Source organism: Tiliqua scincoides, chromosome 4 (assembly GCF_035046505.1).
Source record: "Tiliqua scincoides isolate rTilSci1 chromosome 4, rTilSci1.hap2, whole genome shotgun sequence".
Classification (NCBI taxonomy): domain Eukaryota; kingdom Metazoa; phylum Chordata; class Lepidosauria; order Squamata; family Scincidae; genus Tiliqua; species Tiliqua scincoides.
The window spans coordinates 69,390,423-69,418,399 of record NC_089824.1 but is presented as its reverse complement, the minus strand read 5'-3'; the positions used below and the strand labels follow the sequence as shown (position 1 = coordinate 69,418,399).

The window sequence follows — 27,977 nt, the reverse complement described above, 5'->3', positions numbered from 1 at the left end:
TTGGAGGCCAGGAAGCAGAGAGTGGGTGTCAATGGGCAATTTTCACAATGGAGAGAGGTGAAAAGCGGTGTGCCCCAAGGATCTGTCTTGGGACCGGTGCTTTTCAACCTCTTCATAAATGACCTGGAGACAGGGTTGAGCAGTGAAGTGGCTAAGTTTGCAGACGACACCAAACTTTTCCGAGTAGTGAAGACCAGAAGTGATTGTGAGGAGCTCCAGAAGGATCTCTCCAGACTGGCAGAATGGGCAGCAAAATGGCAGATGCGCTTCAATGTCAGTAAGTGTAAAGTCATGCACATTCGGGCAAAAAATCAAAACTTTAGATATAGGCTGATGGGGTCTGAGCTGTCTGTGACAGATCAGGAGAGAGATCTTGGGGTGGTGGTGGACAGGTCGATGAAAGTGTCGACCCAATGTGCGGCGGCAGTGAAGAAGGCCAATTCTATGCTTGGGATCATTAGGAAGGGTATTGAGAACAAAACGGCTAGTATTATAATGCCGTTGTATAAATCTATGGTAAGACCACACCTGGAGTATTGTGTCCAGTTCTGGTCACCGCATCTCAAAAAAGACATAGTGGAAATGGAAAAGGTGCAAAAGAGAGCGACTAAGATGATTACGGGGCTGGAGCACCTTCCTTATGAGGAAAGGCTACGGCGTTTGGGCCTCTTCAGCCTAGAAAAGAGAAGCCTGAGGGGGGACATGATTGAGACATACAAAATTATGCAGGGGATGGACAGAGTGGATAGGGAGATGCTCTTTACACTCTCACATAATACCAGAACCAGGGGACATCCACTAAAATTGAGTGTTGGGCGGGTTAGGATAGACAAAAGAAAATATTTCTTTACTCAGCGTGTGGTCGGTCTGTGGAACTCCTTGCCACAGGATGTGGTGCTGGCGTCTGGCCTAGACGCCTTTAAAAGGGGATTGGACAAGTTTCTGGAGGAAAAAGCCATGATGTGTATGCGCAAGCTCCTGATTTTAGAAATGGGTTATGTCAGAATGCCAGATGCAAGGGGGGGCACCAGGATGAGGTCTCTTGTTATCTGGTGTGCTCCCTGGGGCATTTGGTGGGCCACTGTGAGATACAGGAAGCTGGACTAGATGGGCCTATGGCCTGATCCAGTGGGGCTGTTCTTATGTTATTATACTTTGGAATACAGCAAAGAGGGGACAGATCATAGCACTGCTTTTTCCCTTTTGTGTAGATCCATTTTTTGAGATTTCTTGTGTAACACCTTGTATACTGTCCACAGAGCTAGGTTGTTTTGTGCAGCAGAGGAAAAGAGTCCGGCTTCTACATGTGGAATACTTTACATTAACTCTGCAGAGTTGCATGGGTTTATTCCAATCTGATCACAGTATTTTGGGTTTCAAAAGAATTTCATCATTTTTGAAAAAAGGGTTGCTGTATAGAAGAGGAGGGAATTATAAAAATGTGAGCTACCCAAGAAGCCAGGGAGTCCTTCACACAGAAGTACGTACCAAAGTATAGCATAATATGTGGATAGCCCTATAGACTCCATTCATGCAACTAGGGATTCTCCATTTTGCAGAATTCCCAGGTGTGTATACAGACTCTATATCTGAGTTACAATACCTGTGGATCATGTATGGAGGTTGGTTGCAGGATACTAGGGTACTTCTGCTCCAACCTCCATGTATAGAGACTGCCAAGATTTTGGAAGTATGAAAAGGTCTTATATAGCTGCATTATAAGTGAACCTTCAAATTACACATTATGAGTTGAGTATCCCTTATCCAGACAGCTTGGGACAGGAAGGTGTCTGGATTTCTGAATAATTGCATAAATATAATGAGAACTGCTTCCTCTTGCTCTTTTCACTGTTACCCATACAAGTAACTGCTGGCCTCTTTGACATTTTTCAACTGTGTCTGGACCAGTACACACCACAGAACAGTTCATTTGTTGTGAAAGTCAGGAGCATTCCCATAATTTTGAGCCAAATAGCTTAATTCGCTGCATAAATAGGTAAAATTATCATTTGTATAACTTTTGGGGTTTGAAGGTCACTTGCTATGAACTTAGGTGTCATTGTGACTGGGTGACCTTGGACCAGTCACTCTCTCACCACCTAGCCTATCTCACCAAATTGTTTGAGGATGAGGGGGCTGTATAAGTGGAAGGACATTTGTCCTTAAAGAGCTTTAAACTTCAGCATAGAAGCAAGTGTTATATTCATAGACAGGCAAGTGTCAATGTTAGAGACTTGGTTAAATTCCAACTTGATAATTATGTTCTGCCTGCTTAAAACACTTCCTAGAGACTCAGTTGAAATAATTCCACTGATTTTCTGTTCCAGATGAGGTGTAATTTACAACATTCCCAAAGCAGCTGTCCTATATTTGTTGCTTAAACATTTCCCCAAATTAATCTTTGGGATCCTTAAGTGAGCTTGCACAAGTGGGAAAATGTAGGACCTGATTCCTCAGTGTTATGGTCCCAAACACTCACTCACTTAGAAGAGAGCACAGTAAAACCTCTGCCCTGGCTAGTGAGTCCTACATTTAACTGAAGGAAGTGGTGTTGAGAAACTGCAAATCACCAAGGATTTAAAATTCATTTCAGGTGTTATCAGAAGATGGACCTCCATGTAGAAGAAGACTCCTTGACAGACAAAGGTCCAAGAACTCACATCCCAAGCCCTTAGGAACCTGCTTTACCAGTGGCCACCACACATTCACCTGGAACAGGGGTGCCCAAATCCCGGCCATGGGGCCACATGTGGCCCTCGAGGCCTCTCAATACGGCCCTCAGGGAGCCCCCAGTCTCCAATGAGCCTCTAGCCCTCCAGAGATTTGTTGCAGCCCGCACTGGCCCGACACAACTGCTCTCAGCATGAAGGCAACTGTTTGACCTCTATGCGTGAGCTATGGGATGAGGACTCCCTCCACTGCTTGCTGTTTCATGTCTGTGATGGAGCAGTGGCAGTAAAGGAAAGGCCAGCCTTGCTTTGTGCAAGGCCTTTTATAGGCCTTGAGCTATTGCAAGACCTTCATTCATTCATTCATTCATTCATTCATTCATATAAGTTCATCTTTAATATATTCATTTATGTAAACTTATGTAAATTTATTCAAATTTTAAATGTAAATTAATTCTTTCTTTCCCCGGCCCCCGACGCAGTGTCAGAGAGATGATGTGGCCCTCCTGCCAAAAACTTTGGACACCCCTGATCTGGAACATCAACTAGCCTGCCAAAATGTAGGCCCTACTCCTGCTTGTCTGGTACAAGAGCGGCAAAGCTTGTAACATTATTTAGTGCTGTGCTCTGCTTCCACTGCTGTACAGGGTTCGGTTCTGGCCCAGAAGTTGTTGGAAGGAACATGCTGTTATTTGCTGCCTGGGAGCTGTCCACAGTTCTGCAGATCCTAGCTTTGCCATCTGGTTTCTTCTGATAGTGGGCTGTCTGGCAAACTATCACTGCCACTATCTGCAGACCTCTCACTACAGAATGCCAGCCTTGTTAGTGTGGCTTCATTCTGCCCACATAGAATTAACCCAGTGAAGACTCAGGCCCAAATCCTAACCAACTTTCCTGCACTGACATAGCTGTGCCAATGGGGCATGTTCTTCATCCTGCAGTTGGGTGGCAGTCAAGGAGGCCTCAAGGTAGGGGAATGTTTGTTCCCTTACATCGGAGCTGCATTGCCTTTCATCAGTGCTGGAAGGTTAGGATTGTTCCCTCAGTTATTTATCCTACAATGATGACTTATTTATGCATTATCACAAAGTAAGCCCATCTAGCCACAAAATAAGTATCCAGATTAAGGTCCCAATCCTGTTGGGGCCTTGCACTGCCAGAACTAGTTCCCTGGCAGCACAAGACCCTTTATGACAGCACAGAAGTTGGGCTGCCATTGCGCACTTCCAGGCTACTGCTGGAAACGGACAGCCTTGCGGTGCGCACAGCAGTGGCTCCAAAAGCCTCTGTCAGTGCCAGTAAGTTTGTAAACACCTTCGGCACGTCTGAAGTAAATCTAAAGTGGCTCCGGCCCCCAACTGTTTTGCACCAGAGGTGCAAACCTCTGCACACCTTTGTACACCTCCAGCACCAGGCCTAGCAGCAGTTGGTGTAGGGCCATAGTGCCGAAGGACATGTGGTGAGGGCTCCTAGCAATAAGTTGTACTGCCAGCTAGCAGCAGGACATTTTGGGGCATGGGGAAGGGTGGGGTGGAGGCAGAACTGGGCAAGGGGAGGGTGGGAGAGAGGAGGAGCAGGTCTGGGATGGGGGCGGAGCAGGCTCTGCTGCCATATCCTAACCCCCTCCTGGACTGAGAAACAAACCTGCTATATAGCAGGCGCAGATCTGAGGAGACCCATCGGGGCCACCTGGCTGATACACGGGTAATGGAATGTATGCTTCCTTACCCCAAGACCTGGCGGTGCTTCCCTGGCTCCATTGGATGCAATAGTTGGCTTTTCGGTGCTGCTGCATCCCTGGGTACTCGAGAAGCTTCGGATTGGGCTGTTAATCATAACAAATACAATCAGTTCTCTATATATGCAAATTCATTATCTGCAAATTCTTGAGGGGCAGAATTACCACCTACCTTTTGTTATCTGTGACTCTGTTCTTGTTATCCGTGAATATTGTGGCTGAGGCAAGCCCAGTGAAGGAGCCAAGAGGCAGGTGGCGGAAGAGGAAAGGTGAAGCAATCTGCTCCCCACTGCCAAACTCTGAGGCCTTGTTGTTTGGACAGCAACCTTCAGTGTGTCAAGGGATAGCCAGCAGGGAGAAGGAAGCCTCAGATGCTGGACATGATAAGCCCTTGCTGTCACCCAGCCCCACAGACTTCAAAGTAAGATTCAGGTTCATAAAGTTCATAGAGCGTATGGTGAAGAGGGTTTCCTGGAACCTAACCCCATTTTTCCCATAGGCTCAATGATTTATTATCGGCTAATTCACTAGGTTTTCCAGGAACCCAACCCTAACCGATAATGAGAACCGACTGTATGATAAATAATACTCTAATTTCTGTGTGAATCTAGATGCATGTTACTCTGCTCTTCCACATGTTACTCTCCTGTTCCACATCTGTCCAGTATAGAGATCTGTTTTCTTGATTTTTTTTTTCCCTTCTAATTTGAAGGTTCCCAAGAAACTGGGCTTGCTGAAGTACAAGTGACTTATGCATTAGAAGTGTCCAGTTGCCTAGAGCAGGGATGCCCAAACACCAGCCCTGGGGCCACTTGCGGCCCTCGAGGCCTTTCAATGCGGCCCTCATGGAGCCCCCGGTCTCCAATAAGCCTCTGGCCCTCCGGAGATTTGTTGAAGCCCACACTGGCCTCTCAGCATGAGGGCAACTGTCTGTCCTCTTGCATGAGCTGTGGGATGAGGGCTCCCTCCACTGCTTGTTGTTTCACATCTGTGATGCAGTAGCGGCAGCAAAGGAAAGACCAGCCTTGCTTTGTGCAAGGCCTTTTATAGGCCTTGAGCTATTGCAAGACCTTCATTCATTCATATAAGTTCATATTTTGTTTCTAATGTCTCCGAATTCTATGCCAGGGAAGATCTTAAATATATTGTTGATGTCCCACACTACTTTGCCCAGCTGGAGAATTATAAGCACAGAAGAGCCTTTACACTGGCCTGACTCCGAGGACTCCCCTCAGCAGTGTCAGAGGGACGATATAAAAAGATACCTTGGATCCAACATCTATGTCCCTATGGATCAGAAGATATAGAAACTACTGAACATGTGCTGCTCCATTGCTCTTTTTACAGGAACATCCGTGCCACTCTTATTGCACCACTGCTGACCCATTTTCTGGGACATACACAGCAACAATATATGAACTTGTTGCTTTCTGACACAAGTCCAGGTATTACATCTAATGTTGCGAGATTCTTTGCTTCAGCGATACGTATCAGGACATTGATACTGAAAGTGGATTAAATTCAGTAGAGTTGCTGCCTATGATGGGAAGTTTGCCACTGAGAATGGGTGCTGGGTTTGGGCTGTTTTGAAGATAGAGATTATTTAGTCCAATGTTTTAACTGTAAAATTTTATATTTTGTGTACTGACATTTTTAAGTGCACATTTTTATATCTTATGTACTGGTCAGTGACCGTAATAAAAGATTCATTCATTCATTCAAGTTCATCTTTAATATATTCATTTATGCAAACTTATGTAAATTTATTCAAATTTTAAATGTAAATTAATTTTTTTTTCCCCCGGCCCCCGACACAGTGTCAAAGAGATAATGTGGCCCTCTTGCCAAAAACTTTGGACACCCCTGGCCTAGAGAGACCCCAGATTATGTGGCATGGCACATGTGCTTGAACCAGCTGGAGTTATTTGCTCTGAAAGCTCCTTCTGTCATGCACCTCCAGATCATTATTGGGGGTGTGTAGCTTCGTTAGGCAAATGGCAATCATGTAGCCTTTTCATCCCATTTATCAGAAGTCCCGCTATATGCAATAGGATGCACTTCCAGGAAAGTGTGTATAGGATTGCAAACTTGGATTTTTGCAAAGAAAAAAGTGTGTGTGCCCATGTTCAGTTCATTTGTGTATAGGTAATATTTTCATCCTACCCCTTCCCAAAGAACAGGACAGCATATTTCTCCCTCTCTTGCCTTTCATTTTCACACTAACCCTCTGAGGTAGGCTAGGCGGAGGGAGAAGACTGAAAAAGCAAAAAAGAAAACAGTGATTCATTTTCAGTTTTTGATTAAGAAATGGCATTAACAGACCAAGGCAGCTGATCTTTAAGAGATAAATAAATCTGTTTGTAAGCAGACAGCAATAAATCCTGCTCACAGTTCCTAAAATAGGCTAGTGTCTCCTGACAGAGTGTTGTACCAGTCTGTGTAAATTGCAAAAGGTGGAGAAAATGATGAGCAGGAGAGGACCGAGGCGGAAATTACTGAATCCAGATGGAGAACAATGTAGGGCCTCGGTGCCAGCTGGCACACGCAGTGTGATCCTCGAGAGCTCTGGCTTAATGTCAGCCACGACATGTTGTGCTTAAAGAACAGAATGTATAATCTTTAGGTAGCTGGTTTGCAAATTCTAGTTACAGATTGCATAAGATCACACAGTGTACTTGCTGCGTGTGTTTGTGAGAGCGGGCATGACAAGAATTTGGTGCACTGAAGTCCCACAGTGTACAGCAGCCACCAGGCACACTTAGGTATATGTTCTTCACGATTATGAGAATAATAATGGCTTGCCTCTTCAGGTTCAGTGACTGCTTTCAAAATTAATTTATTTTTCTCACTGATGGACAGAAACCCCCTGCTGCTTGTCATGAAATATTTATTAACTGGTGTCCAAGAGCTATTTTAGGAAATCAATTTTGAGTTTAGGCCGACGGGATGTTTACCTGACTGTTCAAAATTGCTGTGCTGATGCCATTTTTAATGTTCTTATATTTTTTTTTTCTTCTGTTCCTGGCAATTCAGAGTAACATTCCAGTCTGAAATTTTTTGTGTCTGTCTACATTGCTCCCTCAAGCTGGTATCATGTTTGGCAACGTTTCGCAATTGCAGACATGGTTTTGTCGGAACAAATGAGTTGAAACTGTTCCATTAAAAAATGAAATTGAATTGACCAGGGTTACCATAAATGTGCTTAGCAGCCGGTCTGGCTCATTCTGAATGCCAGGTCAACACTGCACATTGTGATGAATACCAGGCCACTGCTAGGGATAGCAGTTCCTGTGAAGAAAAGCCCTTTTCCTTTCTGCCTCCATTTTCCAGTCCCCCCACATCAGAACTATTGGCTATCCATATTACATGCACAAGTCTCCTAGAGGAGAAGCTGTAACTCAGAAATACAGAGCATGTGGTTTGCTTACAGAAGGTACCAGGTTCAATGTCATCTTCAGTAGCACTGGGAAAGACCCCTGAAGAACCACTGGTCATCTTCCATGTTTTTATGTACCAGGACCTTTTTGTCTTGCAGGAAAGACATGAAGTTTCTTCCTATTTGTACAGTTTCCCAGTCTTGGAGAATCTGTCACTGGTTCAACTCAAGGTGCTAAAGGCATGCATGCAAAAGTTGTTACCCTCTATTTGCCTAAATCAGGGGTGTCCAAAGTTTTTTGCAGGAGGGCCACATCATCTCTCTGACACTGTGTCGGGGGCCAGGGAAAAAAAGAATTAATTTACATTTAAAATTTGCATAAATTTACATAAGTTTACATGAATGAATATATTAAAGATGAACTTCTATGAATGAAGGAAGGTCTTGCAATAGCTCAAGTTCTATAAAAGGCCCTGCACAAAGCAAGGCTGGCCTTTCCTGGAGGAAGCCCTTGTCCCACAACTCACGCTGAGAGCAGTTGCGTCGGGCCAGTGTGGGCTCCAGCAAGTTTCCAGAGGGCCAGAGGCTCATTGGAGACTGGAGTCTCCCTGAGGGTCGCATTGGGAGTCATCGAGGGCCGCAAGTGGCCCCAGGGCTGGGGTTTGGGCACCCCTGGCCTACATGATGCTAATGAGGCAGTCTCTAAGCCTGTTGGGGGGGGAAATACTCCCATTAGCTGGACACCACCAGGCTGTCTCCACCTCCCAGGAAATCATTAAATGCCAGTGTTCCTCCCCGCACCCACTTTGTCCTCATGTAAATTGATTACTTTTCCCTGGAAAAGTGGCAGCTTTTAAAACTTCAAGGAATTCTTCCTTGAATGAGATATTGTGTGTATATGTGGAGACCAGGACCAGTGTACAGTGAACCAGAAGTTACTTTTTTTTTGTTATCTGATTGATGGCCATTCTTTACTAGTCATTCTTTATCCACCCAAATGAGGAAGTTTCAGTGACTTGGAGCCCAATCCTATGCATGTCTACTCAGAAGTAAGTCCCATTAGAGTCAATGGGGCTTACTCACAGGAAAGTGTGAATAGGATTGGGCTGTTGTTCATTCTTTAATAAAAAATGGGAGTCATTCTGTAGTGTCTCAACCTGTTCATTAGCTGGGATCCCAAAAGAGATATGGGACTTATAAATACCAGTTCGTCATACCACATGGCAAGATACTTTTGAAACTGAGGGGTTTTCTAAAGCAGTTTATGTGGTGATCAAACAGCTCACTGGGCATAGCAAAATCCTTGCTCATCTCTAAAGTCAGGGAATTTTTTAAAAGTAAGAAAAATATAAACTTATAAAATGGGTTGTATGAAACAAACTTCATAGTTACATTAGTAGCAAAATCCTACACATGTTTATTCAGAAGTAAGTTCCACTGTGGGGCTTACTCTCGTGTCTAGTCCAGTGGTTCTCAGACTTTAAGCACCGGGACCCACTTTTTAGAATGACAATCTGTCTGGGACCCACCGGAAGTTATGTCATGGCCAGAAGTGACATCATCAAGCAAATAAAAATAAATAATTATACATAATTAAATTAAAGTAAAACAAATAAATAAGGGAAGCCAGCCCTGTTCCACCAAGTGAATTTTCTCTGTAACTTGCCTGCAGTAACACCCTCCAGAACATAAGAACAGCCCCACTGGATCAGGCCATAGGCCCATCTAGTCCAGCTTCCTGTATCTCACAGCAGCCCACCAAATGCCCCAGGCAGCACACCAGATAACAAGAGACCTGCATCCTGGTGCCCTCCCCTGCATCTGGCATTCTGACATAGCCCATTTCTAGAATCAGGAGGTTGTACATGCACCTCATGGCTTGTAACCCGTAATGGATTTTTCCTCCAGAAACTTGTCCAATCCCCTTTTAAAAGCGTGCAGACCAGACGCCATCACCACATCCTGTGGCAAGGAGTTCCACAGACCAACCACACGCTGAGTAAAGAAATATTTTCTTTTGTCTGATCTAACTCTCCCAACACTCAATTTTAGCGGATGTCCCCTGGTTCTGGTGTTATGTGAGAGTGTAAAGAGCATCTCTCTGTCCACTCTGTCCATCCCCTGCATAATTTTGTATGTTTCAATCATGTCCCCCCTCAGGCGCCTCTTTTCTAGGCTGAAGAGGCCCAAATGCCATAGCCTTTCCTCTTAAGGAAGGTGCCCCAGTCCCATAATCATCTTAGTCGCTCTCTTTTGCACCTTTTCCATTTCCACTATGTCTTTTTTGGGATGCGGCGACCAGAACTGAACACAATACTCCAGGTGTGGCCTTACCATCGATTTGTACAACGGCATTATAATATTAGCCGTTTTGTTCTCAATACCTTTTCTAATGATCCCAAGCATAGAATTGGCCTTCTTTACTGCTAACGCGCATTGAGTCGACACTTTCATCGACCTGTTCACCACCACCCCAAGATTTCAGTAAGATTTTCAGTAAGATTTTCAACCCTAGCCAGTGCCCAGTTCAATTTAAGTTCTTATTTTTAAACCTTATCACTATCAGGACCCACCTAACTTTAAAAGTATAAAAAAGGAAAAAAAAAGTTCACCTTATCAGCTGAAACCTCTGTTTTTTATAGTGGGGGGAGGGGACTGTATTCTGGAGCATTTGTTGAGCTCCACTTTCTTCAGGTTGGGACCATTCTGGTGGCCTTGCAGTCCTCGTTGCCTGACCTGACCATGAGCCAAAGCACATTTGCTTACTCCTTAGTAAACATGACCATGTAGCTTAGTTTCATTTGACACAGTCATCAGCTTGGAGCAAAGGACTTTTTTTGAGGGCTTTTGTGTTTTTTGAGGGCTGCGTTCATTGGATCGGAACATTCTGGTGTCATTGGATTCCTCACAGCCTGCCCTTGCTAGTGGACTAAGGCAAGTTCACTTACTTGCAAGTAAACATGCAATATGGCTCAGTTTCACTTTTCATAGGTGTCCATGCTTTTGCTTTCTCAGCTATTTCTCAGCTAAAGCTTCAACAATCAGCTCACAACCCACCAAGTGGGTCATGACCCATTTTGAGAAACCCTGATCTAGTCTATCAGCCCAATTCTAACTAAATCCCTCCCCTCTGCTGATGCAGCTGTGCCAATGGAGCATGCAACTGTATCCTGGGGAGGGGGGTAGTCTAGAGGCCTCTTCAAGGTAAGGGAACTTCTGTTGCCTTAACCTGGAGCAAACCTCCACTGCCAAATGGACATCCCCCCAGTTTGTGCCATCTGTTTCGCTGGCACAAATCCAAGGAGAGTAAGGGAGAGGAGATCCAAGGAAGGGGGGCAGGAAATGGGGTTAAGACTTGGTGCTCTTCAGTGCCACCAAGATCCACCTCCTCCCTCTCCTGTTCCGCCTCCTACCCCCCCTCCTCCCTGCCCAGAATCTTCCCTTTCTGCCCACTCCTCACCCCCACCACTGTCTTGCTTTTGCTGCTGGGAGTAGACGGCAGCAACAGCAGGTCCCTAGTATAGGCAGACCCAAAATGGCTACTAGTGGCAGCTTTACACACCTCTATTTGACTGTTTAAGACAGTGGAACTGTGTTTCACTGTTGTAAAGAATAGCCTAGTGCTAGTGAGTATTGAATTGTAAGGTTTTAGTCCTACACACATTGATTTGGAAGTAAAGTCCATTGGAATCACTTGGATGTGCTTATGAGTAGACATGCATAGGATTGCACTGGAAGTCAATCTACATCTCTCACCTGTACCAGGATTCCAGCCAATGTTTTGAAGGTATTTAACAGTTTCAAACAATATGATCTTCCCAAGTTGTGTTCTCTTTCTCTCACTTCTGCAAAAATCCCAGAATATTTTACTAAGCAAGCAGTAATGATCACAACATGAAAATGATGAGAATTCTTCAGCATGATGTTGCCCATTCTGATTGCAGGGTCCCTAGTCTGGTTGAGAGCCAGGGTGGTGTAGCAGTTCAGGAGTTGCATTTAGAACTGAAAGATCCAGGTTCCAGTCCCTGTTCAGCCATGAAGCTTCCTTGTGCCAGTCACCATCTCTTAGCCTCATTCTATGTTCCTTGAACATAGCAGGAATTGCTGCATAAAAGTTGCACTAAAGAGGCTCCAGGTACTTGCAGAGAGCATTTATCCAGAATCGCAGTGCGGATTCCGAGCCAACAGGTCCACCACTGATATGGTATTCTCCCTTAGACAACTGCAGGAGAAATGCAGGGAACAATGACAGCCACACTTTATAGCCTTCATAGATCTCACGAAGGGTTTCGACCTGGTCAGCAGGGACAGCCTCTTCAAGATTCTCCCCAAGATCGGATGTCCACCCAGGCTCCTCAGCATCATCAGATCTTTCCACGAGGACATGAAGGGCACTGTTGTCTTTGATGGCTCCACATCAGACCCCTTTGACATCCGAAGCGGAGTGAAGCAGGGCTGTGTTCTTGCACCAACCTTGTTTGGGATTTTCTTCGCTATCCTGCTGAAGCATGCCTTTGCAACTGCAACAGAAGGCATCTATCTCCGGACCAGATCAGACAGAAAGCTCTTCAACCTCTCCAGACTGAGAGCAAAGTCCAAAGTCCAGCTGAAATGTCTGCGTGACTTCCTCTTTGCCGACAATGCAGCTGTCACTACCCACTCTGCCAAAGATCTCCAGCAGCTCATGGATCGTTTTAGCAAGGCCTGCCAAGATTTTGGACTGATGATCAGCCTTAAGAAAACACAGGTCATGGTTCGGGATGTGGACTCACCTCCCTGCATTACAATCTCTGCACATGAACTGGAGGTTGTCCATGACTTTGTGTGCCTTGGCTCAATGATCTCCGACACTCTTTCTCTCGATACCGAGCTAAACAAATGCATCGATAAAGCAGCTACCACTTTTTCCAGACTCACAAAGAGAGTCTGGTCCAACAAGAAGCTGAGGGAACATACCAAGATCCAGGTCTACAGAGCTTGCATCCTGAGTACACTTCTGAACTGCAGCGAGTCATGGACTCTTCACTCACAACAGGAGAGGAAACTGAACGCTTTCCACATGTGCTGCCTCCGACGCATTCTCGGCATCACCTGGCAGGACAAAGTTCCAAACAACACAGTCCTGGAACGAGCTGGAATCCCTAGCATGTATGCACTGCTGAAACAGAGACGCCTGCGTTGGCTCAGTCATGTCTTGAGAATGGATGATGGCCAGATCCCAAAGGGTCTCCTCTATGGAGAACTCGTGCAAGGAAAGCACCCTACAGGTAGACCACAGCTGCGATACAAGGACATCTGCAAGAGGGATCTGAAGGCCTTAGGAGTGGACCTCAACAGATGGGAAACCCTGGCCTCTGAGCGGCCCGCTTGGAGGCAGGCTGTGCAGCATGGCCTTTCCCAGTTTGAAGAGACACTTGGCCAACAGTCTGAGGCTAAGAGGCAAAGAAGGAAGGCCCATAGCCAGGGAGACAGACCAGGGACAGACTGCACTTGCTCCCTGTGTAGAGGGATTGTCACTCCCAAATTGGCCTTTTCAGCCACACTAGACGCTGTTCCAGAACCACCATTCAGAGCGCGTTACCGTAGTCTTTCGAGACTGAAGGTTGCCAACTAAGGGTACAAATGTCCCCTTACTCCAAGAAGACTTCCAGCCCAGCAGCATAACAGGGCAATAGCACCCTGGGTGGGGTGATACAGTGATGTCGACCCTTGTGTCACCCTGGCTCCACCTGCGCCACTCCACCACACCTGCCCGCATCCAGAATGGTTCCATTTTAGGACCATATGGACATGGGGGAGGACAGGAGGGCCCAAGTCATTCTTACTGCTGTCATTTTCTTCCTTGTCATTGTCACTGCTGCTCTTTGCCTTTGTTTACAACTCTGTGTCCAGCGTCCGTTTATAAATCTGGATCCTGGCTGCGGGGTGTCCCGTGCCCCACCTCAACTGGTGCCTGGGGCACCTGTGTCCTCCCACACTACCCAAGATACTTCTCTACTCCAGCCTGTTCAAATCCAGCACGGGATACTGTGGGAGCTGTTGCTTTGTACTGGATAGATTGGGCTCTAAGCAGCCTTGAGTGCTCTTACCAGAACAAAGGTGGGGTAGAAATTCTTCAAATAAATAAGTCAATAGAAGTTGATGGACCTTTTATGAGAATAGCCAAAATGTAACAGGTGATTATTTTAATTGGCAATTTTATCTTTGTTAGTTCATCTACTGTTCCCAGCCTTGACAATCCCTTTTGGCCTAAATTCCCACAAACACATAGAATGCATGTTTTTCAGCCTCAGTGAGTACTAGCCACATGACTCTCTTTTTCTCTTTTTGATGAATGGATTGTAGGACTGTGAGTGAAATGAATATTTGAGAGAGATCATTATCTTGCATTTAAATCAAAACATCTTGTTCCTTTTTTCGCACAGTGAAGGAAGAATGGCTTCCCTGCATCACTGTGAAAAAGGAAATGCATCAAGAACGTGTGACTTTGCATAGATAACAAGCAATTACATGTTCTCATGTAATGCAGCAAACAGGAACTTCTGCAGTTAGTTCTAGTCTGTCTTTTTAAAAAGGCAATTTAAAAATGCCATTCGGTGTTATTATTAACCATAATAAATTCTTGTGTAATAATACTATACGCAAACAATTTTTATAGGCATGTTAGTTGCCAGCCAACTCAGATGTGTGAATAAATAATTGAGAGACTACTGGATTATTTATGAAAAGGCAGTGGATAAAAATTGCTAACAGCATGTTCTCCAAGAAAGCAAGGATTAGATTATTACATTGAAAAACAAGTCCATTCTAAAACACTGTATGGTTCCAATCTAGCATCTTGTAAGACACCTAGAGCAGTTTTCACAGGGCAATCAGTGAAGAATTAGATATTTGGAATGAGATTTTTGTACAACAAACACTAGATACTAGTGCTAGATGACCTTTGAGGTTGGTTCACACATGCTTGTTCCACACCTTGTGGCAATTGTTGCCTCAAAAAACTGTATTTTTCAAAAACTGTTCACACATTCTGTTTAAGTAATGTGGGAAAATCAAGTGATGTGATAAGAATGCATAAATGAACCAACTTTCAGAATTTGTGTGTGTGTGTGTGTGTGTGTTTTAATTTATTTATGGCTGCAATAGCCTAGTATAGCTACTTCTCTGCAATATCAAATCTATGAAAAACATACTTTCCAAGAAGTAATCTCATGCTTGGTTCACAGTAGGTATGCCACCTGTCTTCCAGAGGGAAAGATAATGGCTATTGTTAATGTGCATAAGTTGATTGCTTTACATGCAAAATTTGACCACTGAGCAATGTTGCTGCTAAGAACAGGTCCAGGAAGAACATAACCAGTTAAACAGGTTGTACAAATATTTTTCTTATCTCCAGCAGCCTGGCTTGCGCAATAGACATTCCTCTTTTCTGTACAGAAAGGAAGAAAAACAAAGGGGTATGTGTACTGAAGAGCAAGTGAGTAAATTTGATGTTACTCAAAAGAAATAGTCTTCCAAAGAAATTGCGAACTCAGAGGTGAGGAAGAGGTTATAGCTCAGTGATAGAACACATCCTTCACAAGAAGATGGTCCTAGGTTCTCTCCCTCCTATTTCCAGCTGTGATGGGGGGGACCATCTGAAACCCTGATGAGCTTCTGCCAGTCAGCATAGACCAGGGGTGTCAAACATAAGGCCTGGGGGCCGGATGTGGCCCTTGGAAGCTTTTTATCCGGCCCTCAGGCTCTCAGATGTTGAGGTATTACAGCTGAAATGGCAGCCCACATGAAAACTGGGCTTTCCCAAATCTTGATCAAGATTTGTGATTTTCTATTCTGTCATTTGCAGTTAATGAGTTTCTATATGAGAACAGGGTCTGATTTCTGGCTATTAGCTGCTTAATGATGTCACTTTCTGCTTAATGACATCACATCTGGCCCTCAGCTGGAGCCCTGAATGCTAACTTCGGCCCTCTGTATGAAACGAGTTTGACACCCCTGGCATAGACAATACTGAGCTAGATGAACCAATGATATAACTCAGTATAAGGACGCTTCCTGCGTTCCCACGATTCTTTTTCTGATTTCCTTAGTGTATAAGGTAGCTCTTTCTTTGTTTGTGTTAAGTGGTGCCATTTATGATGAGCAAGATACAAGTTCAGCATTCTGCAGTTGGGTCTGAAAGTGTCTGCACTGGAACCCAACGACCACTCTTAGAACACAAACCATTTGAAAAGCGCTGTTAGTTAAAGAGCTCTATAGTCTTGTTTCTGAGGCAGGGAAGGGGTGGAGAAATAATTGAGCACATCCTCTGGATTGCTGTTGAGGGAGGCTGGAGACCCAGAAATCTCCGTATTCACCTTCAATTCTAATAATACTGGAAACTGGTTGTTTTGAAAATACCTGCATTTATTTGATACTTCTGAGGAAAGTCTGTCAGCAAGGAAAGTTAGTGCCAAGCCACTTCAGGGCATTTCCCACGTATCAGGTGTATAAATGCTGCATGAGGGGATTTGCCTAGTGCAGATGGGGGTATACTGTGGTGGGGCATGCTGCAGCTGTAGGTTAGTTTTGTATGGTCCCGTTAGTGATTAAGGAATTTGCTGACTGGGAAGGAGACCGGGGTTTGATGGGAGGAAACGAGATTTTAGAAAATCTGTCTGGGTCTGCGAGATTCCCCGTAATGGTGTCCAGCTGTATGGAGCATCAAATATTTAAAATATGTATATCCTGCCTTTCCCTTTGTTTCCAGGAGAGTCTACAATAATTAGTGAAAAGCATATAATGCAATTAAAAATATACATTAAAAAAAAAAAAGACAGCAAAAGCTTGGTGCCCCACAGGGCTAAAATCACATCCTGTGCACTGTGACCATCTTCACCTGCAGGTTTCTCAGCAGCTATCTTAGGGCCCAGTCCTATCCAGCTTTTCTGCACTGGTGCAGCCATGCCAACAGGGTGCACACTGCATTGTGTGATGGTGGAGCAGTCCTGGAGGCCTCATCGAGGTAAAGGAATGTGTGTTCCCTTACCTCAGGCTGCATTGCAACTGCATTACTGCTAGAAAGTTGGATAGGATTGGACCCATAGTACCTTTGAATCCTTCCACCCAGTGGCAGAACTGGAGCAGGGATGGGGGGAGGAAATGCCCCGAATGCTGCACTTGCCACGCAGCTGCCGCCGCCGCCTCAGCTTGCTACGCCACCCCACCTGCCCGTTGAAGCCGCTCCATGGGCACGCAAAGGCCCACGTGGAGTCGGCAGCGCTCATAAAGCCTTCTGAGGCTTTTCGTGCAGTCTTAAGCAATACTTCTGGTTTTATTGGGAAACCAGAAGTATAGTTTAAAACAGTGTGAGAAGCCTCAGAAGGCTTTTCAAGTCATCTTGTGTGCCACACAAAGCTCTGTGAGCCTTGTTGAATATCCTGGGGAGGGGGACGCCATATCAGGGGAGTTCCGTGTTGCAGACCAGCCCCGGGACGCAATGAGGGCAGGTCTTCCACCCTTCCTTTCCTCTTGGTTTTTCCCACTGCTGCCATAAGAAGAGCCCCGCTGGATCAGGCCCAAGGCACATCTAGTCCAGCTTCCTGTATCTCACAGTGACCCACCAGATGCCTCAGGGAGCACATAAGACCACAATATACTTGCATCTTGCCTGCATCTGGCATTCTATTTACCCTCACACCCCCTAACGAAGACACCAGATTGCAGTAGGGTTTAACTTGTGCTACTTTATTAAACTCAGTGACCAATTTTTGATGCATGAAACCTACTGAACATACCTTTCCTCCTTCACCGGTCTGGGGTAGGCAAAAAAACTGCTATCCAGGGCCAATCAGATGACAGGAAAAATTCCTACCCTCATAATGAGCAACCAGCTGATCTCAGACTTTTCACCTCTGGACAGAGAGCAAACCTAACCCAGAAAGGACAGAAAAGTCAACAGAGAGACAGAGGCCTGTTTTTGAGAAGGGGAGCAGAGTCACAAAACCACCCAACCCATTGGTTGTCAAGTGGCTACATTTGGCCTAGATCAAATACAGATCAAACAAGTTGATTTAAATTGGCTGCCAAAAACACAATGGCTTCCACAATGAAGAAGAAAGTGTTGAGTGTAATTCATACTTTTTTTTTTAAATTTAGTCCAGATTTCATCTGGAAATACTCAGTTTCCCCACCCCAGAGGAAAACAGTGGAATTTGTTTTCAATAAAAATATTGTCTCATTGATGTGTAAAATTCCCCAGAAGATTTTAGTCAGAGTTATGTTCGTATCCCTAATGAGAACACTTTGTTTCGATAAAAAGAGAGTCAAAAGCAATCTGTGTGAGATGGCAGTGGTTGAGCTATTTTGGAGATGAATGTGTGTGGCTGCCTCTCTTCTTTGCTCTGGAATGACTTGCTGAGTGGCACACTAGTTGTATATGTTTCAAAATCACTTTGGAAGGAATCGGTGTTTTGAGCACGTGTCTGCCAACCAGCTGTGTATTGTCTCGGATGGAAACATGACTATCATCTGCCCCATTCCTCTGTATGCAGTTCAGTGGCTTTGCCTGTCTGCCGCAGTGTGATCTGGAGAGAATACAAATCAAGAGAGATGGGATTGCGTTAGCTAACAAATGATATTAATACCAACGTCTTTAGATCAGGGGTTCCCAAACTTCCCATCACTGTGACCAACCTGTTCTGTGGAGGAGGATGCTGCAAACACCTCCTTCTCCAGTGCTGTGCCTCTGCAGGCCTCTGGAAGCAACCTGAAGTCACTTCGTGGCTGCCTCTGGAGGCCTGTAGAGGCCCGGTACAGCTTCCAATGGCATCTGGAGGGCTCTAATTTGGTGTTAAGCAGACAAAAGGATGAGTGGCAGGGCCCGACCCAGGACCCATCAGTCATCATATTACATGACTGCATCCCCATTCTTCAGCAGACCTCCCAGATGTGACTGGAAGGCTTGTGAATCCTCTCGAGAGGAGGGCTTTTATGTTAGCCCGGTTCAATATTTTCCCCTCAGTGGTGTTGAGTGGCCGCTACTCCCGGGTTCCCTTCAATCAAAGGCGCTGTAACTGGTGTGGTATTGAGCCTGATTCTGTTACCCATCTTCTTTGTGTTTGCCCTGTGCTCAGTAAACTTCGCTGTTCTATCTTGGGCCCTGTTCTTTCAAGTTATTCCGGCCCCCCTCACCTTCTTGTTGCGTTCCTTTTACACGACTTTTCGCACGAAATTACGACTCTAGTGGCCGAGTTTCTAGCAAAAGTCCTTACCTTTAACAGTGTTGGGTAGCTCTGAATGGTGTATTTGGGCGAGCATTTTCCTGTGGCCTCGTTTCTATGTTTTGTTTTATTTTATTTGTTGTTTTGTATCTCTGTCATTTATTTATGTATGCCGTAATAACTTTTATTATGCCATTAAAGGTTGTTGAAATTGAAATTGACTGGAAGGCACTTCCGGTCATGTGTGGGAGGTACTGTGTGGCCCTCCAGCTGCGGGTCGAATCCACGTTGAGTCAAATCCACAAATCCCAAACCCATAGATAAGGAGAGCCCATTGTATTGCATTTCTGGTGTTCAGAGCAGTTCACATACCTGACCTCTGTAATCCTAAATATTGGCTGTTTTAATAACAGTCAATATTATGACTCTCATGTTCCAGATGTGGGAGTTGGGTTTAATAGAAGAGTTGCTGATTGAATGCCAGCTCATGAGATTGGAACATGGGACTTTCCTGATACCATTGGAAACTTCCAGTCTGAGATCATCAGAAGGTGATGGAAGCAATTCAGATTGTGACCATGGCAGGGGCCAAGGGTTGAAGCCTCCTACTCCCGATCGGTAATACTATCCAGATTGCCCCTCAGCTGTTATTCAGCACATCAATCTTGAGGATCAGTTGTAAATGTAATCAGAGCTTTAGAAAATCTCTTGTGAAATTGGAGTCTCCCACTGAAATAACTGTTCAAGGTGGATGCTGAAGATAGGTGCTGTTCTTGGTTGAATAACAAGAGTTGGCTCTGTGTGCTTTCTGATCATGCCCTGTTTTATTGTCTCCATCTGTCAAAAAGGCAGATGGTAACAATAAATGACAGATGACTGATGTCTTTCTCCCTTTCCCTCTCGTCCTCTCACCTTCTTTGAAAAATTGCCCAGCTGCATCTTTAGTGGTCTGCTGCTATCTCTCGAGATTCCATTACATTTCAGAGAATCTGCATTTTGTTCTTACCCTGGAGAGCATAGCCTTTTATGACTTTCCTGGAAGTAGTTCAATGTCAGTAAAACTGGTACGATCCTTCAAGTACTGCCAACCACTTCCAAGACATTGACATTTTAATAGCACTCCTGTATACTATAAAGAGTGGGTGTTAACTGCTCTTGATTGATCTTTATTTCTTCTTGTCTGCCAACTTCCAGAAGTGGTTATTGCTTATTAGTGGGGAAACTATTTTAATCAGCCACACTAGCATTTAGCAGTCGGATTTTGAGGATGAATGGCATTCATACAGCTCACTTATGCAACTGGATGATTTGCAGTTTGATGGCAATTCCCATTAATAATTAATTTGAAACAGTTGTATTTGCCATTATTAATCTCCTGTAGCTACTTTTGATCGGGCTTTGGAGTGAGCGAGCGAGCATGGTAGTAGTTGAAACTCAGGAACCCTCCATGAATAACATGCCCGCACACCTGGCTTTGCCATCAGAAGTCCACTCATCAGGTAGCTGCATCCAATCCTTGCTTCTAATGAGTGTGCTGGCAGCAACTGTTACCCTGCACATGCCTGATCTTGTTTGATCTTGGAAGCTAAGCAGGGTCAGGCCTGGTTAGTACTTGGATGGGAGACCACCTGGGAATACCGGGTACTGTAGGCTTATACCATAGTCTTTCGAGACTGAAGGTTGCCAGCCAGCCAATGAGTGTGCTAGCATAACTCCTGTTTCCAAACACATTTTTCTCATTCCCATGTTGCATTTGCAACCTAAAAAAATTAGGTATAGACCTAAGAAAGATAACTTGTAAAACAACCCTCAGGTTCGTATTTGTATCGAATGGGTGGGGACAATTCTTGCATTTCTACAGGCAATAACTTAAAGACAGGTCTCACTAAGGGTGCAATCCTGACGCAGGGTTGGGTAAAGCATGTTTGCACCTCCTTGTGAGTCAGCTGGGCTGGCGCAGGGATGCATTGCCCCCACAGTGGCATACATATACATATACATACATAGGTGTATGTACACATACATAGGACCACTTCACAGATGCCTAGTCTATGTATACTGAGATCCACGGGTGAACCTGTAGAGGATCTCGAGGCACGACCAGAAGTGCCTTTCTCGGCAAAGCAGAAGTTCCTCTCAGAGATCAGAGATCAGAACCCACATCAGAGATCACTATACATTGTCCTCATGAACAAATTTATCATCACATCCACATGGGAAAGAGTCAAAACGTTTGACTTTTCACAAATGAAAATGATAATTAGCAGGATGATCAGTTTTATAATGAGTTCTTCATTCTAAGAACATAAGAACAACCCCGCTGGATCAGGCCATAGGCCCATCTAGTCCAACTTCCTGTATCTCACAGTATCCCACCAAATGCCCCAGAGACCACACAAGACAAGAGACCTGCATCCTGTTGCCCTCCCTTGCATCTGGCATTCAGACATAGCCCATTTCTAAAATCAGGAGGTTGCGCATACACATCACGGCTTGTGACCCGTGTTGGATTTTTCCTCCAGAAATTTGTCCAATCCCCTTTTAAAGGCGTCCAGGCCAGATGCCATCACCACATCCTGTGGCAAGGAGTTCCACAGACTAACTACACGCTGAGTAAAGAAATATTTTCTTTTGTCTGTCCTAACTCTCCCAACACTCAATTTTAGTGGATGTCCACTGGTTCTGGTGTTATGTGAGAGGGAAAAGAGAATCTCTCTATCCACTCTATCCTTCCCATGCATAACTTTGTATGTCTCAATTCTGGTGAGGTTCCATCTCAGGAGGGTGAAATGTACCACAGTATTGCAAATGAATGTGAATTAAACATGCCCTACTATTGAGGCACTACAGTATGATAGTATAATTGGTATTCATATATGGATTATCTCCTACATTAATTTTAAATAGGTGATCAATCTTCAGCAGCCTCCCGGACTAACGCCTTGTGACCTTTTTTACTGTTGTTGTTCTAGAAGAAAGTGAAGAAACTTGAAGATCACCATGGGGAACCATGTTGGGAAACGAGATCAGAGTGCTGAGAAGGTGAAGGTAAGAGAAAATATTTTGCGCTAAATTAGTCTAGGACCAAAAAATGGAAATATTTATAGAAGTAAGTTTATAGTTGTAGAAGCGCATGGTTAAGAAACCATATGTGCAGTTTTTTCTCTCCTTGCAGCACAGTGATAGCGCTGCATGTCACAGATGTCTTCATAAGCTCAGGATCAATCTTTGGATCAGAACTGGCTGCCATTACTTAATGATTATATTTACTGTAATTTGTAGTGACCCCCAACTCATTGTATTTGGGCCAGTGTTGGCCTCTGCCTTATTATTTCTGGACCACACAGACAGTGACCAGAAGCGCAAAACAGAGTTTACAAGTATACTTGGGCTTTTAGAAATTGTAGGAGCAGTGCTTGAATTACATAGGCCTACAAAATTGAGGAGTTTTTCCCAACCTTTATGGTAGTTTGATATGAATTTGGGGTGCCGATTCAAAAAATGGCATCCGTTTTGTTCTATCATGTCTAGTTTTGGAGACACGGCATAGTCTCTTTAGTGAGTGGTTCAAGCAGCTTCCTCATGAGGAAGCCATGTTGCAGGCTTCCTCATGAGGAAGCCGCTTGAACCATTCACTAAAGAGACTATGCCGTGTCTCCAAAACTAGACATGATAGAACAAAACGGATGCCATTTTTGGAATCAGCACCCCAAATATACCCAGGAATTGGTATAACGTTTAAGGAAGCAAAATGTGTGTTGGTCTGTGATAGGGGGCCAGTTGGGCCTTCAAATTTTGTGTTTCTTCTTTAGCTGTTGTCTTTAGAAGGCTACAGTACAATATGCTTTGGCAAGAATTGAAAGAAGTCAGGGGTTAACTTTGTGGAGTTCATTGAATGCCCCTTAAGTAAAGGCAAAGGTTATTTTCCCTTTCCAACTGAACCACAGCCTAAGGGAAGGGGAGCACATAGCATCTGTCCCAGAAGGATCTGTTGAGCAAGCGTTCTGGATTTGGGCCTGTGATCCATGATGGGCCACATTGACAACCACGGATTCAGGATTTGCACACCATCTTTGACTACAAGTCACCAGTTGGTGCTTGCATAAATCTAAATCTCTGGTTCTCCAAATCTAAATGTCGAGTTCTCCATCTAGTTGTATAGGATTAGTCTTGCAGGTTTGACACGAGTTCCTGAATAAAAGATCTCCATGAGTTGTAGACAAGCATGAAGCTACTTCACATTTGTGTAACCGAGACTCATGGAGAATGTTGACTTTTATTCTTCCTTTTTTCCCACTTCCCTATTTAGAGAAAATATAGTTCTATTTTGTGTGTGCATGCATGTTGCCCATTTGTTTTGTCAGGGACCATGGCAGTTCTGTGTTTTGGAGAAGTAAGTTATGTAACTTGTTTAAAAATTATGCCCCTTTTTTGAGATCACAGTTATTTCTAGTGCATAAAGTGAGTGAAACTCCTGAAAAAATTAAGTAGGAAGAATAGGGAAGGCTTTGGGTGCTGTGTTGTTAAAGCCTTGAAGAGGGATAAATGGAAAAGTGGTGTGTTATCCAAATAATTGTAGGCAAATCGGACACGATGAATTTGGAGATTATTTGAGAGATCTGTGGACTAGTTTAGAATGTTTGTATTCCAGAACTGATCTATCCACTTAGAAAGTATGTGGTACAGATCCCCTCATCACAATCCAGAAAGAGAACCACATCTTTCCAGTGCTCTCAGAGCCTCCAAGAGGAATTTTATCAGGGAGTAAAAAGTTTCTTTTGGGCCTTTTCCCAGAGGGGGAGGGGATGAAACAAAGCTGGGGAGGGTGGTGACAAGGCTGGGCAGAACGGGGTGGGGAGGGGACAAAACAGGGCAGGGGAGGGTGGCAACAGCAGGAGAAGTCTTTGGAGCCCAGGTCTACTGGGCTTCCCAATGCAGAGCTCAGGTCCACCTGCTTGGCAGCTAGTTACAGTAATATGGAAAACCAAATGCACTCCTAAGTCTCTCTAAAATATTTAAGATACAGAAAATCATTACAAAAAATTAGAATCATTGTATTTAGGTTCACACTTCCTTTGTGTATCAAAACTAAATTCTCTAGCAATGGAACACATATCGTGTATTTTTTTCTGAATGGTATATCAACCCTCCGCTCTTTATACAAGCATGTGCCACTTAGCAACCATTCACTTAACGATGGACCGCATATATGATGGTGGTCAAAGCCCAGTAAAGATGTTCTTAATGAGGCAATCCCATCTCCCATTGCCTGGAACAGAATGTCTGTTTACGCAACAGAGAGGCTCTTAAAGCTCTGTTTACACAACAAAGGCAACAGAATGGACTGAATGTTCACTTAATGACCTAATTGCATAAAATGGAGATCTGAGAACATATTCCCATCGTTAAGTATAACACACCTGTATATATGGAATGCCAGGCTAGGAGTGATTAAGGAAGTCTAAGGCTACAGTCCAATCTACATTTTCCTGGGAGTAAGCCCTATTGACTATAATGGGGTTTACTTCTGAGTAGACACGCACTGGTTTGGGCTCTAAGTGGTATTTACTCTCCAGCTGAAAGACTTTGGTTTGAATCTCACACTGCCATGAGTCATTAGATAACTTCAGGCAAATAACTCTTTGTCAGTCTCCCCAAACACTCTGCAGATTGAGGATGATAATAATTCTGATCTATCTTACAAGGTTGTTTGAAAAATTTCAGCACAATAATGTCAGTTTTGAAATGCTTTGGATACTTGAGAGCACTATACCGATGCTATATATTAATTTCATTATCTTTCCCATGAGAACTGTGATTTTCGGAACCTCTAGCTTTCCTGAAACCAGCCAGTCTTCGTGTGTTTGCAGGAAGCTATTTTTGCACAGGCCAAACTTTGAAGTGGACGTGTGCAATATACACTTTTAATAATTTATTGGACCTCATTGATAGTCTATTGCCAGCATATGAAGCTGCATGAAGTATTTACTGCTTGTCCAGCATTTAATTTAAGGTGACCACCTTCAATTCCAATTTCCACACCTTTTGGAGTGCGAGTGAAAATTGGAAGCATCAAAGGTTTTTAATATATATATTTGAATTTATTATACAGGCACACTAATGTCTATATAATTAAGCGTGGTGAGGAAAAGCCATTCCACTATAACTCTGCGCCCTTCCAGATCTGGTCCATATATAGAGAGAAGTGAGAGAATTACAGCAGTTTAAAATCTAATGCAGCTGGGGGAATCATGGACCCTGTTTGCAACCATTTTGGGGGGAGGGGGTTGGATCTGGAGCTTTTCACTTGTGGTTTATCTTCTGACTCTCGATTCAAAAACTCAGCACTTCACTGAAGCATGTTTTTCAGTAATTTTTGAAGAAAATCAAGTAGGCATTTTAGTTATCACTGGCTTGTGATTACTCCAATGTTTCTAAGATGGGTTTGTGTGGGCATCATACTCTGCCTATTAGGGGTTTTGAAGGCATGTCCTTGATCTCAACAAACGTGGTTGTTGTAAGTGCTTGCTGGAGGTTGTGTCCATGGTTGGACCACAGTCTGGGGGGAATGTGCTGCCCCCCCTTACAATCAAAGTCCACCTGTCTATCAATCAAGGCTCACTCAGCACCAAGAAGGAGACATGAAGTCTTGTGGTGGATGGTGGCACCGCTCAGCAAAGCAGGCATTTTGTTTCTTTCTCTGGAGCTGCTTCTGGAGTTCTCATCTGCTACTGTTCCTTTCCACCTCTGCAGAAGAGTGCTCTGTCACTTCAGCAGTAATAGTGCTCTTTTACCTAAATGGAAAGAAGCTGCCACTGTAGTTCCCACTTTTCTGGGGATTCTGCAGGCGGCCAGGCAGCTCTTTTTCAAAGCAGTCCCAGGAAGCTGTGCATCAGTGGATGCTTTTGCCAGCTCTTGCAAGAGCTCACCTCTAACATGGAAAAAACCTTGCCTCGCTCCCTTCCTCTGACAGTCCTTCCCCAAATCTGCCCCAGGGAGGTGTGTCAGTGAGCAGACCATGGTTTGGGAGCACAGGGCCCTCCCTAGGTCTGAAACAGTGGAGGAATTGGCTCATTTACATCAGTTATTTAATTTTGACAATCTTTTGGGGGGGGGGGAAATTGTGCTATGGAGCAAAACATACTCCTGGACATAGTTTGCTGTTTAAGAAAAAATGTTTAAGCCTCTTAAAATGATAGAGTGTGAAAAATGATTAAACAGATGAAACTTTTCTAACCACTTGCAAAAGATAGATACCTTTCTTGAACGTCTACTTGATGCACTGCTACAAGGCTCAGCACTTCCTCAAAATGCAGCTTACTAATGTAGTAAATGTCCAGGCAGATATTCTACAGGAACAGCACACATACACAATTGCTTGCCACAAGTGGACTGCTTAAGGAATCCCAGTGGCACAAGCCTGTCTGGCACTGGCCGATCTTGCCTGGACCCAGCCAGCCACATGAGGCAAAGGTGCCTATTGCAAAGCATCTGATTGGTGCCTTTGCTGTCTGGTGGAAGAGTGCAGGTGAAGGTTATCCGTGTTTTTCTGCTGCTTCCTTCAGTCTGTGTCCAACTTTATGCTGTGGTGAAGGAGTTTTTAGTATGCTCCCTGCTGCAGGTAGTTTAAATTGTGACCCAGTTTAAACCCAGTCCTTTGTCTTGCATGTTTTATTGGAGAGGTGCACAGATAATATGACATGAATTGTATGCAACATAGCAGCATTAGTACCATATTCAGCTGTGATCCTCAAAGTGTCACAAATTGAATTCCCGCCTGTATGCATCCCTTCCCAGTTTAGTGTCAACCTGAAAGACTAACAGCCCAATCCTGTTCTTCCCTCCCCTCCCCCTACTGGTGCAACTGCGCCAAAAAGGTGCGTGTTGTATCCAGTGGGAGGGGACAGATCTGGAGGCTTCTGAAGGGAAAGGGGATTTATATCCAGTTACTCCTCTGCAAGCCTCCTGCTCCACAGTGGTTCTCCTTGGACCTGCACCAGCAATTTTGCTGGTGCTAGTCCAAAAATAGAAAGGGGGTGGGGAGGCTTCTGCCAGAGGGGATAGGATTGGGTGTGTGCCAACACTACTGTATCCACCACTTCCCTGCCCCTCTTCCTACCTCCTGCCCAGTTTTGCCCCTCCCCACCCTTTGCCTACCTGTTCCACCCTTTGCCTACCTGTTCCACCCCTTCCCTCCTCCCTTGCGAACTTACCTGCTCTTGTGGATGGCCAGCGTTTTAGCAACATACATGGGAAGGCTCCAACTTTCCTGCTGGCATGTGCTTTATGCATTCTGCCTGCAGGGCAGCCCAATAGAATTGGGCTGCCAAAAAACTTATGGATGCATGCAGGACTAGTGCCAGGCTATTTTGCACCCTAGGCAAGGCTAATTGCTTGCACCTCTGAAAATGTGACTGTAAGATTAAAAATTTAGTGCATTTTCACTTTTTATGTATGTTGTGATATTTATCTTAAAATAAAAATTATAGGCTGTCAGTTGCATTGTTACATGGGTTAAAAAAACTAATCTGTATAAAACCGTGCCTTTCAAAAGTCAGACCCCTCTGAGGTCTGCACCCTAGGCGACTCCCTAGGTGGCCTAATGATAGCGCTGTCCCTGCATGCATGGAACTGAATTTGAGCCGAATCCTATGCATGTATACTCAGAAGTAAGTCCCATATTAGTAAATGGGGCTTACTCCCATGAAATTGAGGATAAGTTTGCAGCCTTTGTAAGGCAAGCATAATATAGGAGACTATGGCCCAAATCCTAACCAACTTTGCAGCACTGGCATAGCTGTGCCAATCGGGCATGTGCGGCATCCTGCAGTTGGGTAGCACTCATGGAAGCCTCCGTGGGAATGGGAATGTTTGCTCCCTTACCTCAGAAATGCATTGCCCTTATGTCAGAGTTGGAAAGTGGTTTAGGATTGCACCCTATATGTGTTTTTACTTCTTACATGGTTCAGATGTCAAACCAACACCATAATTTC

The 27,977-nt window shown here is 44.5% G+C and overlaps 1 protein-coding gene and 1 pseudogene across 1 annotated transcript in view; both read left to right on the top strand.

Moving 5' to 3' along the window:
• MBP (myelin basic protein) overlaps positions 1-27,977 on the top strand; it is a 175,362-nt gene that overhangs the window by 27,971 nt on the left and 119,414 nt on the right. The window contains exon 2 of the mRNA XM_066623953.1: positions 21,957-22,032. Within this exon, the coding sequence (XP_066480050.1) occupies positions 21,985-22,032 (48 nt within the window). The 5' untranslated portion in view covers positions 21,957-21,984. The remainder of the gene's footprint in view (positions 1-21,956; positions 22,033-27,977) is intronic.
• Positions 20,518-20,637, top strand: LOC136650177 (5S ribosomal RNA; annotated as a pseudogene).